The 16,463-nt window shown below is 39.0% G+C and overlaps 2 protein-coding genes across 4 annotated transcripts; one reads left to right on the forward strand and one right to left on the reverse strand.

The window, feature by feature from the left end:
• The first annotated feature begins 4,774 nt into the window (after positions 1 to 4,774).
• LOC122007862 (WD repeat-containing protein 44-like) lies at positions 4,775 to 13,056 on the forward strand. Its single transcript, XM_042563389.1, has 7 exons — positions 4,775 to 6,851; positions 7,230 to 7,320; positions 7,472 to 7,629; positions 7,755 to 7,806; positions 9,568 to 9,647; positions 9,851 to 9,944; positions 12,280 to 13,056. The coding sequence occupies exons 1-7, from the start codon at positions 5,283 to 5,285 to the stop codon at positions 12,978 to 12,980; spliced, it is 2,745 nt and encodes a 914-aa protein (XP_042419323.1). The 5' UTR covers positions 4,775 to 5,282; the 3' UTR covers positions 12,981 to 13,056.
• Positions 13,057 to 13,298: 242 nt separating this feature from the next.
• On the reverse strand, positions 13,299 to 15,761 carry LOC122007863. Of its 3 annotated transcripts, none has more exons than XM_042563392.1 (5): positions 15,219 to 15,761; positions 15,076 to 15,141; positions 14,331 to 14,977; positions 13,552 to 14,243; positions 13,299 to 13,447 (listed from the first exon to the last, which is right to left on the reverse strand). In XM_042563392.1, the coding sequence occupies exons 3-4, from the start codon at positions 14,915 to 14,917 to the stop codon at positions 13,562 to 13,564; spliced, it is 1,269 nt and encodes a 422-aa protein (XP_042419326.1). In that variant the 5' UTR covers positions 14,918 to 14,977; positions 15,076 to 15,141; positions 15,219 to 15,761; the 3' UTR covers positions 13,299 to 13,447; positions 13,552 to 13,561. The 3 variants fall into 3 exon arrangements, with proteins under 3 accessions (XP_042419326.1, XP_042419327.1, XP_042419325.1); XM_042563393.1 differs by having other exon boundaries at positions 14,331 to 14,988; positions 15,076 to 15,143; XM_042563391.1 differs by having other exon boundaries at positions 14,331 to 14,988; positions 15,076 to 15,761.
• Between the last annotated feature and the right edge of the window lie 702 nt (positions 15,762 to 16,463).

The raw sequence follows: 16,463 nt of genomic DNA on the forward strand, positions 1-16,463 counted from the left end.
AATTTGGAAAAAAAAACATTTTATATTTCAAATTTTTCTAGGAATTTGATTTCTATTTCTAGGTTTGTATCAGATGGTTATTCCTTTAATTTTTCAGACTTTGTCTGATGATCTTTTCCCACTTAAGTTATAAAATAATGATAACCATGTCACTATACACATTCATGTAAATGTTGGTATTAAACAAAGTATTGTGAATGAGGAATCCTCTATGTTGTGGCATCGGAGATTGAGACATATCTTCATTGATAGAATTAAAAGGTTGGTGAATGATGGGGTACTTAGTACCCTAGATTTTACTAATTTTGAGACTTGTATAAACTGCATAAAGGGAAAACAAACTAATAAGTAGAAGGGTGCCAAGAGGAGTTCTAAATTATTGGAAATCATACATAGAGGCATTTGTTGTCTTGACATGAATGCATACCTCGATAGGTATTTCATTTCATTCATAGATGATTACTCATGATATATGTATCTCTATTTGCTTAACAATAAGAATGAAACACTAAATGCTTTTAAGGTCTTTAATGTTGAAATAGAGAAACAATGCGAAAAACAAATTAAAATTGTGAAATCGGATAGAGGTGATGAGTATTATGGTAGATACACTGAAAGTGGGCAAGTGACTGGTCTATTTGCGAGGTTTTTTTAAAGAGCATAGGATTGTTGTCCAATACACATTACATGGTTCTCCAGACCAAAATAGAGTAGCTAAAAAAAGAAATTGAACACTATTGGACATGGTACAGAGTATGCTTGCAAGCTCTAAATTTCCTAAGTCCTTGTAGGCTGAAGCTCTTAAGACGGCTGCATACATATTGAACCGAGTGTTAGAGCAATCAGTGTATCCTTAGGTTTTGATATTTGGACAAAAGAGTTTAAGCTAGGATTTGCATCTGTATTTGATATGCGCTATTGAGTGTGCAGGTGACATGTGCAAAAGAAAGTCCAAATGTGATCTTGGCAAAGGTGAAGTCCAAGCTTGAGGCTTGGCCATGCAAGTCCAAGTGTGACTTGGTAAAGGAAGACCTTACAACAAGGACAAGGCTGAAGGAAGCTTTATAACGTAAGACGTAAAGGATAGGGAAGCATCCGAGGGGCACAAGGATAATGGAGGAGGTTAGAAGGCAAGCTCAAGGTTGTGCTGGCAAAGGAAGATCCGACAACAAGGATAAGGCCGAAGGAAGCTCTTGAAGGCAAGATATGAAGGATGGGGAAACATTTGAGGGACGCAAAGCTGATGAAAGAGGCTAGAAGGTAAGGTCAAGGTTGTGCAGGCGAGGACGAGTACATGAGTGATTGTACTTGGGGGTAAAAATCCTAAGTTAGGGTTTACCAGTTGACTGATATATGTTTCAATCAACTAGTGGTTGAGAACCAACAAATCCGAAATGAAATTCTAAGGTTTGTGGTTCTAGAGTTACCAATCGACTAGCTAGTCGACTGAGAGCGGACAGAATACTTCTATTTGCTTAGCCGATGAAGACCAATTGACTAATCCATGGTGAGTAGTCAACTGGCGGTGGAAAAACAACTTAGGTATTTCCTCCCAAGTTCTATATAATGGAACTCGGATTGACTAACTTTGATGACAAAATTAGATGTGATTAACCCCTAATAGAGTCTTCAAAACTCAAAGTAATCCAAGAGTTCTTGATCGAGTTTGTGGTGAGGTTTCTCCACCAACAAGAAGGATTGAGCTAGCAAACTTCCGGGGACTAATCCACCGACGGATTGAGGGATCATCCATCTTATGGACATCTATGGAGTAGGAGCATCATCTCCCAACCACGTAAACAAATGTGTTAGGGTTTGTTTTCTTTCTTCTTGTCTCTAGGGTTAGCTTTCATATTTAGTTGTGTGTATTTTTGCTGCGCTAACAAGTATAGAAAAGTGAAAGAAGTGGGTGACTGTCTATCCGCCCCCTCTAACCAGTATTCAAGGTCCCAACACCGAGTTCCAACTAAGGTTGTCCCAAGGACACATTTTTTAGTTATTCAAAGGTTGAAAATTGAGTTTGTGACATGTAAGCATTTGGATATGTATGTTTGAAGTAAGAGTTTATAATCCACAAGAAAAAAAGTTAGACCCAAGGACCATAAGTGGATATTTTGTTGGATATGCTGAAAGGTCTAGATACAAATTTTATTGCCCATCTTATAACACTAGATTTGTGGAATAAAAAAATGCAAAATTTCTTGAGAATGACTTAATTTGTGGGAGTAATCAATCTTAGGACGTTGGTCTTGAGAAAGATCATTTAGATGCTCAGTATACCACTTCAAGTAATGGGCTGACCATTGTCGTTAACAACACACCTCGAGTACAAACGCATGTTGAAGAACCAGTCTAGGAAATTAGTAGATGTTGAAGTTTAATAGGTACCTAAAATTATTGAAAACCAGTTGAACAACATGATCCTACTTATCAAGAGAATGTTGATACAACATTAAGGAGATCTACTAGAGTAAAAAAGATCAACTATTTCTAGTGACTATGTTGTGTATCTACAAGAGTCTGACTACAATATTGGAGCTGAGAATGATACTGAAACATTTTCATAGGCCATGAATTCTAAAGAAACAAATTTATGGTACAATGCCATGAAAGAGGAGTTGGATTCTATAGCGTCTAATAGAGTCTGGGATCTAGTCAAGTTGCCAAATGACATAAAGGCCATTGGGTGTAAATGAGTCTTTAAAACAAAGAAAGACTCACAAGGTAATATTGAGAGACATAAGGCAAGACTCATTGACAATGGATTTAATAAAAAAAAGGAATTGATTATACAGAGGCATTTTATCATGTATCTAAGAAAGATTCTCTTCATATAATTTTGGCATTGGTTGCCCATTTTGATTTGGATTTGTACCAAATATATGTGAAAATGACATTTCTCAATGGAAATTTAGAAGAAGTTTACATGAGACAACCAAAAGGATTCTATTCTAGTGCTGATGACCATGTAATCTACAAGCTTAATAGATCTATATATAGATTAAAACAAGTATCCCGTCAATGGTATTTGAAATTCTATGAAGTTATTACTTCATTCGGTTTTGAAGACAACATATTGGATCAATGTATATACCAACAGGTTAGTGAGAGTAAGATTTGCTTTCTTCTGTTATATGTGGATGATATTTTGCTTGTGACAAATGATTAAGATTTACTATATGAGATGAAACAATTCCTCTAAAAAAAACTTTGATATGAAGGATATGTGTGAGACATCTTATATCATTAGCATTAAGATTCATAGGGAAAGATCTAGAGGCATTTTGGGTTTGTCTCAAGAGATCTATATCAACAAAATTTAGAGTGATGTCAAATGAAAGATTGTTCACCAAGTGTAGCACCCATTATGAAAGGAGACAAATTCAATTTGAATCAATGTCCCAAAAATGAACTCTAACTGGAATAAATGAAAAACATTCTGTATGCTTTAGTTATTGGAAGTCTAATGTATACTCAGGTCTGCACTAAACCTAACATTGCATTTGTTGTTGGGGTTTTATGAAGATATCAGAGTAACCTAGGTGTTGAACACTAGAGAGTTGCGAAGAAGATAATGAGACACATTCAAGGGACAAAGGATTACATACTTATGTATAGACGAACCAAAACCCTGGAGGTAATTGGTTACCCTGATGCAGACTTTGCAGGCTATGTTGACTCACGTAAATCAACATCTGGTTATATTTTCATGCTTGTTGATGGAGCTGTATCATGGAGGAGTGTAAAATAAACTCTAATTGCTACCTCCACTATGGAGGTCGAGTTCGTATCTTGTTTTGAAGCTACCACATATGGTGTATGGTTGAAGAGTTTCATATCTAGGTTTACAATTGTTGATTCTATTTCTAGGCCATTGAGATTGTACTGTGACAATTTAACTGTTATATTTATGGCTAAGAACAACAAGAGTGGAAGTCGAAGTAAGTACATCGACATTAAATACTTAGCATAAGAGAACGTGTTCAAGAGAAGAAAGTTATTATTGAGCACGTTAGCACTGAATTGATGATAACTGATCCTTTAACTAAAGTCATGTCATTAAAGAATTTTAAGGATCATGTAGTACGGATGAGACTTGGTTCCATAATGTAAGTTTTAATTATATGTACATTTTAATATTTTCAATGAAACTCTTATTCATTTTGATATTTTCTCATTTAGTTTTTTACATATATTTGTATACTCATTTTGAGAAATATCATTATTGTTTTGGACCTCGAATAAACATAGGGTCTATTCCTTAATTCATAGGAAGTGTATAAGAAACAATATACAAATACATGGAAGATAATACTCTTATTTTTGGGGGACTCATTGCCATGATTCTTATATTTTGTTTCTTGTTGTGGTAAGTGATTGATACATGACCAAGTGGGAGAATGTTGGCCATTTTTCATAAAGTTGAGTGTGGTTCATGATCTCCACTTTGTGATCCATGTTGTGGATGGCCCTTGATCTCCATTTTGTGATTCATGTTGTGGACTATGATTTCTATAAATCATGGGACATGATGATTTCTTTTCATTCAACTCAGATGATATTATATTACATTCATTTTCGGAAGTCCCTAAGCCTATTTTCTCTACGAAAATATACACCATGTGATAAGGTTTAGAAGCACTAAAAATTCCGAAATGAAACACCGTTTAGTATGAATCGTGGAGATACGCTATTATATTTAATTTCGTTTCAACTTTTCGATATGAATACGTTATTAATGATCCTAAACATGTTAAAATCGATTTAATTTATATTTACAGGCGGCGGCAGAGTTCGAGTGGGTGAAGCCAGTGTTCGGATCGTGCCACTTCCCCTCCGCCGGAAGCGGCGTGGGCTACGTGGGGTTGATGGAGAGCGCAGGAGGAGACGAGGACTGGGTGATCTACGCTCATCTACCAGACAAGGCGGCGGCGGTGCTAGAAGCCGACTCCCTGCCGGTGCTTCAGGCATTCACACTAGATATTAATTAATATTTGTAACTTATTTATTAGTTGTTGTTATTATTATTATTATTATTATTATTACCGTGATGAATATGCGAGGAAAAGAAAGGAGGTTGAAAGTGAAGAAGAGGAGCAAAAGGAAGGGAAGACTATTTCAAAGAACAAAGCCGTCTCCGAAGTCCCCTCGCGCCCCTCCACCACTCCTCACGTCGTCCTCATCTTCTCTTTCCCTTCCACCATATTCCACGATGGCCCTCATCCTCCGCAAGCCTCTCTGCTGTTGTCCCTCCGCCTGGGACGACCTACTCCTCCATCACCATGACCACGGCCACCGAATCCACCAGGAAACAACCGCCGAGGACAGCAACAAATGGATCGCCAGCCCCTGCCGCTCCGCAACGCCATCACCAACACGAGGAGGCAGACCAGGAGGAGGAGGAGGAGGGGGTAGATGGCGACGAGGTAGGAGAAGAAGATGATGATTCCTTCTTTGAGTCTTTCGATCGCGTCCCTTCCAACGTCTCCTTCCATTACGATCTACCTACGGATTCTGACGATGATGAGGACGAAGACGATGCTCGCACCTCCTTTGCCTCCGCCATCGCTCCGCCCTGCCACCTCCGCGGCGTCACCTTCTCCCGCGAGGAGTTTCTCCAGGAATGCCAGAAGGAAGAGTGCGGCAGCAGCGGATACGACTACGGAATTTGGATGGACGAGCCCACCTCGATCGAAGAACGCCGGCGGAGGCTCCTCCAGGGAATGGGCTTCGCCAGCGGTAAGGATCTCCATTCCTCCCTGCGGATCCGCTGCCGAAAGGTCCCCGAAGCCAACGGCGCCTGCGATTCGGGTCCCATGGTGGTCTCTTCCGCGTCGCCGCCGCACCGGCAGGCCGTCATCTCCAGATGCCGATCCGATGCGGAACTGACGGCGCCGCGGCGTCCCTCGAAACCCTCTACCATGCAGCGATCTGCCTCCTCCCCGCCCACTCTTTGCGACCGCCGAGTGCGAAATGGTTCCGGAGCCGCCGACGGCGCTGGAATAGGAGGTGGGGAGCAGGAAGAGAGCGGTGTCTTCCGGATCAAGAACCTTGACACGGGGAAGGAGTTGCTAGTCAGCGAGTCCAAAAAGGACGGAGATTGGGGGTTCAATGATCTCCAGACCGGGATGCAGCTCAGCATGGAGGAGTTCGAGCAATTCCTTGGCACCTCCCCGATCGTGAAGGAGCTAATGCGCCGTGTCAGCTTGGACGGCGGAGCACAGCCGCTGAGCAAAGAAAAGGCCATCGACTCTCCTGTTAGCGCCAAGAGATCGAAATTGGGCTACAGAAAGAAAGGTAGCTGGCTCAAGAATATCAAGTACGTCGCGAACTCTGTCGCCGGGCGTAGTACCGAGAAGGAGGAGAAGGGTGATATTGGATATAAAATGACGAGGAAGTCAACGGGCGACGGCTCCTCGGAGCTGATGAAAGTGCATCAACACGGCAAATCCTACAAGGAACTCACCGGACTCTACATGAGCCAGGAGATTCGTGCCCATGAGGGATCCATATGGAGCATCAAATTCAGCTGTGATGGCAAATATTTGGCCAGCGCTGGGGAGGACCGCGTCGTCCGAGTGTGGCAAGTCAGAGAATCCGATATCCTCTCGACGCCCTTGCGGCGTCAAGAGGCTCGCTCCCTCCGTAAATCTACACTGCATGAATCCCCCGACCGTTCCCCCCTCCTTGGATCCCACCGGACAAGGAGGAACAAGATGTTCAAGTGCAAGAAGTCGCTTCCTGACTACATTGTATTGCCGGAGGTTATTTTCTCACTCTCAGAGGAGCCGATTTGCTCATTGGAAGGGCATTTGGACGATGTCTTGGATCTCTCTTGGTCTAAATCACAGGTAAACTTCTATATCCATAGACGTTCATCAATAAATTTCAGCTCTAGTTATTGATGAGGTCAGCTGGCAAAATTAAGAAAATTTCTTTCCAGTTAGCACCATTATACTAACTAAACGTCGTTTCTCCTCTACATGACCTATGATTCAGGCGATACAGCCACAAAATACTCATGTATATTATTTAACTAATCTTACAGAATGCAGATCCCCTGTTTTGTATCATTATACTGTTCCATTTTTATGTTGTAGAATGAAGGATTATTTTATTTCATGGTTTCAAAACCTTGAGCATGGGAAATATGATGTACTGATTGAAGACCATTATGAGTTGATGTCTCATTGTGACAAATTATTTGCAACAATTTTTTTTTTTTGCAGCATTTGTTATCCTCCTCAATGGATAAGACGGTCAGATTATGGAACATGGAAAGTAAAGTTTGTCTGAAGTTGTTTGCTCACAACGATTATGGTGAGGAAACTTGTCTAGAACTACTCTATTTCACTCCAATCAATATAATTATAGTCATGATTGGAGTTCCTATTTGAGTTACTATAACAGCTTTTCTGAAGTTAATAATTTCAGTGGTGAAGGTTTTCCCTAACTCATGAATTATTGCTAGTGACATGCATCCAGTTCAACCCAATTGATGATAGGTACTTCATTAGTGGTTCCCTTGATTCAAAAGTTCGGATCTGGAGCATACCAGAGCATCATGTTGTTGACTGGAGTGATCTCCATGAGATGGTTACAGCTGCATGTTATACACCAGATGGTCAGGTGCAGCCAAATGATTTTTGCATACCTGTATAGTTGTTTTACTCTTTACATTTATAATATTACTACTATACCATATATGAAAAGCTTTCTTCATCTAGTAATTGGTTGTAATTGATCTTTGAAAGGCTGCTTTAGTTGGCTCTCATAAAGGTAGCTGCCGGCGCTACAAGACCTTTGGTATGAACAAGTTTTTTAATCTCACAATTGCATCGCTAGTTCACTTCTCGGAATTACAAATTAAAATCTCCATTTAAGTAAAATAGTTGAACAAGGAATTTCATGTGCTCTATTTCCTCCACTTATCTAATTGTTAAGTAGCAATAGACTTCGTGACAGGCCTATGGTTGATAACAGGCTAGTCCATACTCCATAGTCATTGTGTGTTATTTTTTTTTTATCTAAATAAACTAAATTGCTCACAGCAAAAGCCTGCTTTAGGCTTGTTTCTACCTCTACTTAGAACCCAGGAACAAAACTTGGTACAGTTGCAGTTAGTCATTGTAACCTAAAGAAATTATTGAAAGGGAAATATTGTATTACATTATTTACTTTTGTAGTTAATGGAGCTTGCAGCAATAATCCATTTGACTTGCGATCAGCAAAACTATAGAAATTGTTGATGTTGCGCATAGGCAGTTCCTTTGATCTCTGATCAACACAGCCAACTGTCTGTATTTGACCTCAAATCATCACATGAATAAAGAGAAAGAAGAAAAATAAAAATGGAGAGATCTAAGAACTTATCTCTTGAGTGGACTTCTCCCTAAAGTTGTGATTACCATTAACATGCAATAGCTGAAGGAAGAAGAAATCACTCGAGGATCTGAAAGAAAAGATAGATAGAGATAGAAAGTATAACTCAACCTTTAATTTGATTAGACTTGGTGAAAAAGTTGTGATATAAGTTATTTAAGTTGCATTGCAATAAATAGATTTTGAATGATAGTAAGTTTGAATAAATTATGTAATTCCCACAATAAAGGCATGTTCAAACCAATGAAAAAATTGTAAATAAGTTAAATTTATTAAAGTAGAAATTTCTGAGCAGGTAAAATGCCAAATCAAACTTTGCTTAATATTATTTATAGTGATTTCACAATTTAGCTTTATATAGTGTTCAATAGAGTGATAAGATTGTGTAACTATCTAAAATAATTGGTTGGTATACATAACTTGATTTTGATGTTGTTACAGTTGAATCTTGAATGGGTGATCCAAGTAATTTGTCAATTTTCCTGGCCTATCAGCAATTTACATGTTGTAGAACACTGTCAAATCCTGATTGATACATTGCCAATGATTCTTACATTTAAAATTATGCATTTAGCATGTTTTGAAGGAATTTCTTTCAGACAAAGATCAAACACAACCATTAATGGTCCTCTTACTACGTCAGTAATTCAGATATGTTGTTGGGTAGGTCAATTACCTGAAATATGGGCTTATGATTCATGGAATACCCCTGAAACTTTAGATTAAAGTATTCAGGACCTTGAACATCCCATGATAACAGAAAATGAATGAAATTCCCTTACCAAGCAGAAGTTCTAAAGTAGTAACAGATTGGGCGGAATCTGGATATCACAAATCAGAAAATTTATCCATCCTTACAAATTGAAATTTCATCTTTTGGTGGCCTCTTGTTATCGAGTAGGAAAATATAGAGATTCTTAATCCTAATTCTGAGTTAGCTAAAACTCAATCTTATTTGTCAGCCCTGCCAACGTCATATTGATTTTAGTTGATTGAAACTCAATAACAAAAGGTCTGCTTTGTGATTTCTGATGGTTCTAAACAATAACATGGTGGCAACCATGTTATGGAAAGCATGATGTCGATACAATTTGGCCTTTCCTGTCTATTTTCTCTTGTAACTGTTTAGATGATATGAATACAAATGTTAAAGATGACATTTTTCCTCTTTCTCTGCCATCACAGATTGTAAGCTTTCTCAAGAAAGTCAGATAGGCATACGGAAAAAGAAGGCGACACACGCAAAAAAGATTACTGGATTCCAGGTACCTTCTTGATGTTATTTGATTCCTAGGTAGCACAACACTTCTTTCACACAAATTCACATCAGATTAATTTTTAGTAGAAATGAAAGTATATAGTAGCTTTTATTGTTGTATGGAACTATTGCTTATCATTAGGAATCAGAGTCATCTTTTATGTTACTTTGTGCATCTATATGTTATATGACTATGTTACATTCAAACAGTTTGCTCCAGGTGATCCATCTGAAGTGTTGATTACCTCAGCTGACTCACGGGTTCGAGTATTCAATGGCCTAAAAATGATTCACAAATTTAGAGGTAAAAAAATAGGCTGAATCTTTTGGGTGACATAATTTGTCTATATTTGTAATTTGCCCTACATCCTGATTCTATCCAAGCTGTCAATATAAGAACCGACATGATTTTCGCTTATTATTCACAAGAACTATCCATAATTGCTGAAATCGATTGATACTGAAAGAGTGCCAAAGTTGAATTGTCATCAGCAATGGTCGATTTGATATTTTACCAAAATTGGACATCTCAGAATGATTGTCGATTAGTTCAGAAAAAAAAATCACATAAATTGGTTATTTTATATTATAAATTGATGAAATTCATTGAAATTTGGTCAAATTGTGATTGAAAATAGCTAAAATTTTGGTAGAATTTGGTCCAATTAAGATGACTCTAAACTTGATCATGTAACCTTCCCTTTAATCTGTGTGTGATTTTTGGAGAACTCACACAAGTAACAGAGAGTCTACATTGCTTAGATTACAAAACCTTGCCACAGCTTGAGATTCATCACATGATCAAAAACCATTATTTCAACCTTGCCATCACTCATTAGACTTGATTTTTTAATTATCTCTCGTTCACTGTTGATCAAAAAAGCTTATTATGGATTGCGAGAATATAATAATATCTCAACCAACAACAATCCTAACTATCCTTTAACTTCGAATGTAGTTAGAGACATGGAGTATACCTTATTAAATATTAATAATAACACCTTTATTAAAAATATATTAATATTCTCATGCTTAGAGTAATGTATATTCAAAATATGATTTTATTATTAGTGATAATCCATTTATGTTATTTATCAATTTTATATTAAGAAATATGACATTAATTTTATATTTCATTTTATGATGAATATGTAATGACATACAATAGGCATTTTCATTAATTTTTCTTTTTCCCTCAATCTATTATGTGTCATTGTGTATACCATTTCATGGAAAACCACTTGAAAATTTGAGATTTCTCAGTTTTGTTTCATTCCATGCTTTCTCTCTATTCTCTCTTTATTGATATATTGATTTGGGGTCAAAGGCACCATTGTTTCAAATGATCTAAGCTCGATAGGATTATCAGCCACGTTCTTTATCAACTCACTAAGTTTAGGTTCACCTGCATTGCATATTATATTTTTGTTTCACTTTAATCATGTCTTATTCTATATTTATAGTTCATATAATAAGCTGGATATAGATATTAATAGCTTAAGAGAGTATTAGAGGTGTTAGGTTAATGAGGCTAGTGGGACAGTGGCCCTAGTCCCAACATTGTTAATTCTAAGCTTAGGGTTTGGCCATGAATCTTTCAAATACTATGTACGGCACAAAATATTTAGGGACCTAAGGCAAATCTTACTAAAATGGGAGTTAACATGCGTGGTACAACCACATTAATAAAACAATGGCACCTGTCATTCAATTATTGGAGGGTATTTTTACTCATCATTGGCACATTCACTTAATAGGGTTTGAATGCTCTATCCCATGTTGATGATAGTTTAAAATTAATCTTATTTTTCTATGTGGTAGTGAAGTAGCACAGGTTTAGAAGGCCTATTAATGACGCTAGAAGAAATAACATATTTGTCAAAATGAAGATAATCATGGATGCAACACTTATTGATATCTGCTTCATAAGAAACTATTTCATTACTGATGAATCTTGATTTGTTTGGTTTGAAGAATAGACTAGCTTAGTTATTCCAATAGTTATTCTTCTGATCTTTCAGATTTGTTCTTCTTCTTTAATATAAAAATGAAACTTTTTAGCTGTAAAGATATTCGATCTGGTCTTATAGAGATTATTCTTTATCTGTTACTTACACGATTCCTACAAAACAAACAAAAAAGGGGAATCAAGCATCTATTCCATTTGATGACTATGAAATATATATATATATATATATATATATATATATATATATATATATATATATATATATATATATATATATATATATATATATATATATTCCTTGCTTTCCATCTATTTTTTATTCCCTTAAGAACAACTGTTATTTAATGACCCAGCTCACATTAACCATTACTGTATGTGGAATTGTTGATTGTGTACTAATGTCGATTGTTTTGAATCTTTATCAGATACTAATTTCTCAGGGAAAAAAAGGAACTGACCATTGTCAAGTGATATATGTCATTATCAGCCTTTTTTTTTTGCCAACTTTGGAAGGCAAAATTGATTGTTCCTATCTTCCCATGCATGCTTTCTTCTCTTGTGACAATATAGGAAAAATATTAGATCTTTAGTGTTCAGTCAATGATAAATATTTGTCAGTCATGATAACAGCAACTTAATTATTCTCTGTTGCTTGCAATTGTCATTTCAGGTTTCAGGAATACTAGCAGCCAAATATCTGCATCATATACCTCAGATGGGAAGTATGTAATATGCGCAAGTGAGGATTCTCATGTTTATTTATGGAAGAGAGAGACAGGGCAAGTTGTAAGTTCTGGGGTTAGAAAAAAAGCTTGGACTACCACTCGGTCGCACGAGTACTTCTACTGCAAGGATGTATCTGTCGCAATTCCATGGCCAAATGCCGGAAGCAACTGTTTCCCCCGGTCTTTCCCCCCATTTTCACAGAGATTCAATCAGCAGGAATTCCTCAGATATACTGACTCCCAGCGATCTACGACCTCACTCGATGACATCTTCCACAATGACAGGAGTCATTATCCACCTCTTCCACCTCTTCCAAAGAAGAGTTTGATAGAGCAGGCACAATCGGAGGAGTTCAGGAAGTTGTCTTATTCAGGTGGAGACATTGGGAGTGACTCGTTTGCTTCAGGTTCTGCTTCTATGAGAAGGTGTGGTCCAGTGCCCTCGTCGATGTCAGAGCCCAGAAATTTGTCTTCTTTCTCCTCATGGGGATGGTACAACGGTGGTGGCGGTACCAGGACAAGCAGCAGCGATCCTTCAAATGCATGGGGCCTAATCGTCGTCACCGCTGGCCTGAGTGGAAACATCAGGATCTACCAGAACTTTGGCATGCCAGTTCGCCTCAGCAGACAAACCAATCTATTTTGAAGAAAGATTCTGAAGTTTTCTTCCTTTTTTATTTTCAGTATTCTTTGTTCACTTATGTTGACTCTTGAATTTGGTAATAGCAATGAACTTCGTGTCATTGGTGCTGTACCCAACTTCATTGTGTCATCATGGAAACACATCGATTTGTATTTGTACATTAGGATTTGATAGGGGGTCGACCCACTGTTTTTATTGTGGACAAACTTTCTTGTACAATTGTTAATGTTTTTTTTTCCCTTTCTAATGAATTGAAGCGAAGTATTGCTGCAAATTCTTGTTTCTCCCTTTTCTTTTCCTTTTTAGTTTTCTGAAAGGGCATGATTCAAACACTCCTTTACAACGCCTGATATTCATTGCAAAACATCATAGCATTAAGATACAGACATGCAAATCAAAGCAATGTAACGATAGGGGAAAACACACAACGACTCGATCGCCATCCCCATCAGAACCTCAGAGAAGCTGCCCTGCAAAGTTAACCAAACATCGATGTCGATGAAACGCATAATGTCACCATGCAAGGAAATGTACGCAACATGATTAACTCCGGGGTAAAATATTAATAACAGACCTTTGTATTACTAGGAATACAAGGCATGGCAAAGGCCCTTGTTCGCCTTCCTCCCGAATGGCCTGCACGCCCTGATGCTAAGATCGACAGCAGCTGCGAGTGCGATGAAGATAGCTGCATCCTGCACACAGGCAATGTGTCGCGCTGCCAGGTGAACCAATGGCTTGCTGCACTTATCTTCCCCCTGCACCTTGCAGTTCATCACGAAACCACCGGTGATAGCTTCTAAAGATGCTGAACAAAGCCCCTGTGTGCTGCCCTCCAGCCTTCCCGCAGGAGAACTACTGACTGGCACACGCCGGTCCATGTCGATGAAGAACTCTCCTCCCTTATCACTGCTTATCGCTACATCCGAAACAAGGATGCCAGTCTCCTGGCCTTCTGAAAGAATATGGAGCCGAAGGCAAATTGTGTCTCTTGGACCAGCCTCTCTCCATGCCTCGAGGCGCCCCCACAGGTGCCAACTCTCAGCGGAGCTGGCTGGACTGGGGTGGAGTATGAGCCAAGCACCCGGGTTGGAACGATCGACTCGGTCATAGCCTGATGACGGAACAAATGGAGTCGCCATGAAAGCAGCAGCTACAGCTGAGCCGGAGAGGTCATGGATCATTACCTTCCAGCCTTTTCTCTCCCTCTTTTCGGCGCCGCCATGGTCCTCATCGCTTGTGTTTGTCATGTCCAGTGGCGTAGATCTAGTGTAACAAGCAGACTAGCTTCTTGTTGTCGATGTTATTCTAAACCAAAAGAAACTCAAAAAGGAGAAAAAAAGTGAAGCTTACCTTCGATCTTTAACAAACTTGCAGCTAAATATAGGCTGCTTGACAGTACCCTGTTGCTGAACAATTTGCGGGCTCAAGGTAGTCTCGTCTTCGAAATTTAAAACATATCTGGGATCAGGATCCATCCTCACCTTCAAGTGAAGCTCTGGTCCAAGTCTCAATCTCTCACCTTTGTTCTTCCCCACACCGACCCAACCATTATGAAGCAGGGCTGGATTCTCCAAACCCCGTTCAAGTCCTATTTCTAGTCTGAGACGCCCAATTATCTGCCTTCTACTTGTGAGGCCACAGTGCGAGCCCTGCTTACCCATGTACACAACAACCTGAAGGCACGCTTTTGGGGCCAGTGTTTTGATATCAGATTCCTCCAGATATAACACAATAAGATTGCTGTTAGCATCAGGACTGTCTTGAGGGGATGAGACAAAAGGTACTCTTGTTCTTTGAATGGGATGATCCCCAAGGCGAATATCACACAGACAGTTAGAATATGCATGAACTGCACCTGGCCTATCCTTCAACGTCTCCACTGGTAATCGTAGTCCCAGGGACCCGATCGACAATCTGTAGAAAATTTGTGGATCCATGGTTGTCAAAATTATTGCCTGATGAAGTTCATGGCTCACACTTTATCCGGTGGTCACGTGCTGCAAAAAAACTGCCAAAGTTTAGATTGATTAAGCTGCACAAAACTATCGGAAGGTAGAGTTTTTTGTTTTGTAATGCCAGTAATGGAGATGCATACCTTTCTTTCTTTAGGAGTGGACCACTTTGCATTTCGCTTCCTCCAACACCGTTCAGGAACTCGAAGCTCTCACCAAGTCAAGAATATGATCGTCAGAAAGCTTTATGATGAACTTCAAAGCTGAAACAATTCTTGTTTCTTACTATTTCAGCCTCCTTTTTCGAGAACAGCTCCGAAATCGAAGCTGAAAAGCAAGCATTTGGAGAGTCAAGGCTGCATTTGAAAAGGGGGGAAAATGTCGTCTCCTATCACCAGCCGAACTGAGCACTTCCAAGTCGCAACCTCAAAGCCCTCGTGCTTCCAAAAGAAGAGACAAGCAAGAACACACTCCACTGAGGCACAAACACGAACAAAGAAGGCGCACCTTTTAAAAACGATCAAGCACGGTGTGGTACAGTGCTTCAAAAAAAAGTGGCACTTCCCTCACCCTCAAAAAACTCCCTAAACTGTCCACTCTTCCAATGGGTGAATCGCCAGAACCGCCACAGCTGAGAACCAAAAAAAGGAGGAAGACGAGGAGACAGGGAGGGGCCAAAGAGACAGCGAGAACAGGAAGGTAGGAATGAGGAGGAAAGTTATAGTGACATTAATGGAAGATACAGACTAAACAAGACATAAGGCGGAGCGAAAGGGAGAAGATTTTTGGTAATTGGATACAGCTGTTCGTGAGTTCATCCAATCGCCATCAAACACAGAGCGAGAGCGCCGCTTTTGGGGCTTAATCTATTATTGTTTTTTTTTCTTATCTTTCTCCCAACGGCCGATGCCGAATCCTCCTTCCTTGCGTGGGCGGGCGCGTGGATGGACAGAGACCAGGAGTCGTTCTCGTACCAGGAGAGAACACGACAAAAAAGAGGAAAATTTGTAAACTTCACTAGTACAATTTGACGCTTTGTTTTTGTCGTGGAGATGATCGCCAATCGAATGCGATCGAATCAAATTATAAAAAAACAATTTAAGGCGCAAAAGAAAACAGTTCGCTCTTGTTGTTCTTTGTCCGGTTGCTTGCTGCTATTTTTCAACGACGAAATCTGAAAATTTAAACTAAATTCGCATCACAATAAACCCGCTAGAAGGCGTTCCGGCTCGCGGCAGAACAACGCATGCAATCGAGGTGCACTTTTGGGGAGAATATGTAGGGACACTTTAATTGTGCTGAATAATAGTTGCCGGTAGATCTCAGTGATACAGAGACTTCCTTTTTCCACTCGCTGACACTTTTCCCCTCCTCCTTCTGATCCCACTTAAAATTTATTCTTATACCTTTTTTTTATCAGTTTTATTTTTTAGTTAGCGATAAAAAAACAAAAATTAAATAAAAGATTATTTTTTATCAGTTTTATTTGTTTAATATTTTTTATTATATATTTGTATTTTTAATAGTAGAT

The sequence above is a fragment of the Zingiber officinale genome, chromosome 8A, assembly GCF_018446385.1.
Source record: "Zingiber officinale cultivar Zhangliang chromosome 8A, Zo_v1.1, whole genome shotgun sequence".
Classification (NCBI taxonomy): Eukaryota; Viridiplantae; Streptophyta; class Magnoliopsida; order Zingiberales; family Zingiberaceae; genus Zingiber; species Zingiber officinale.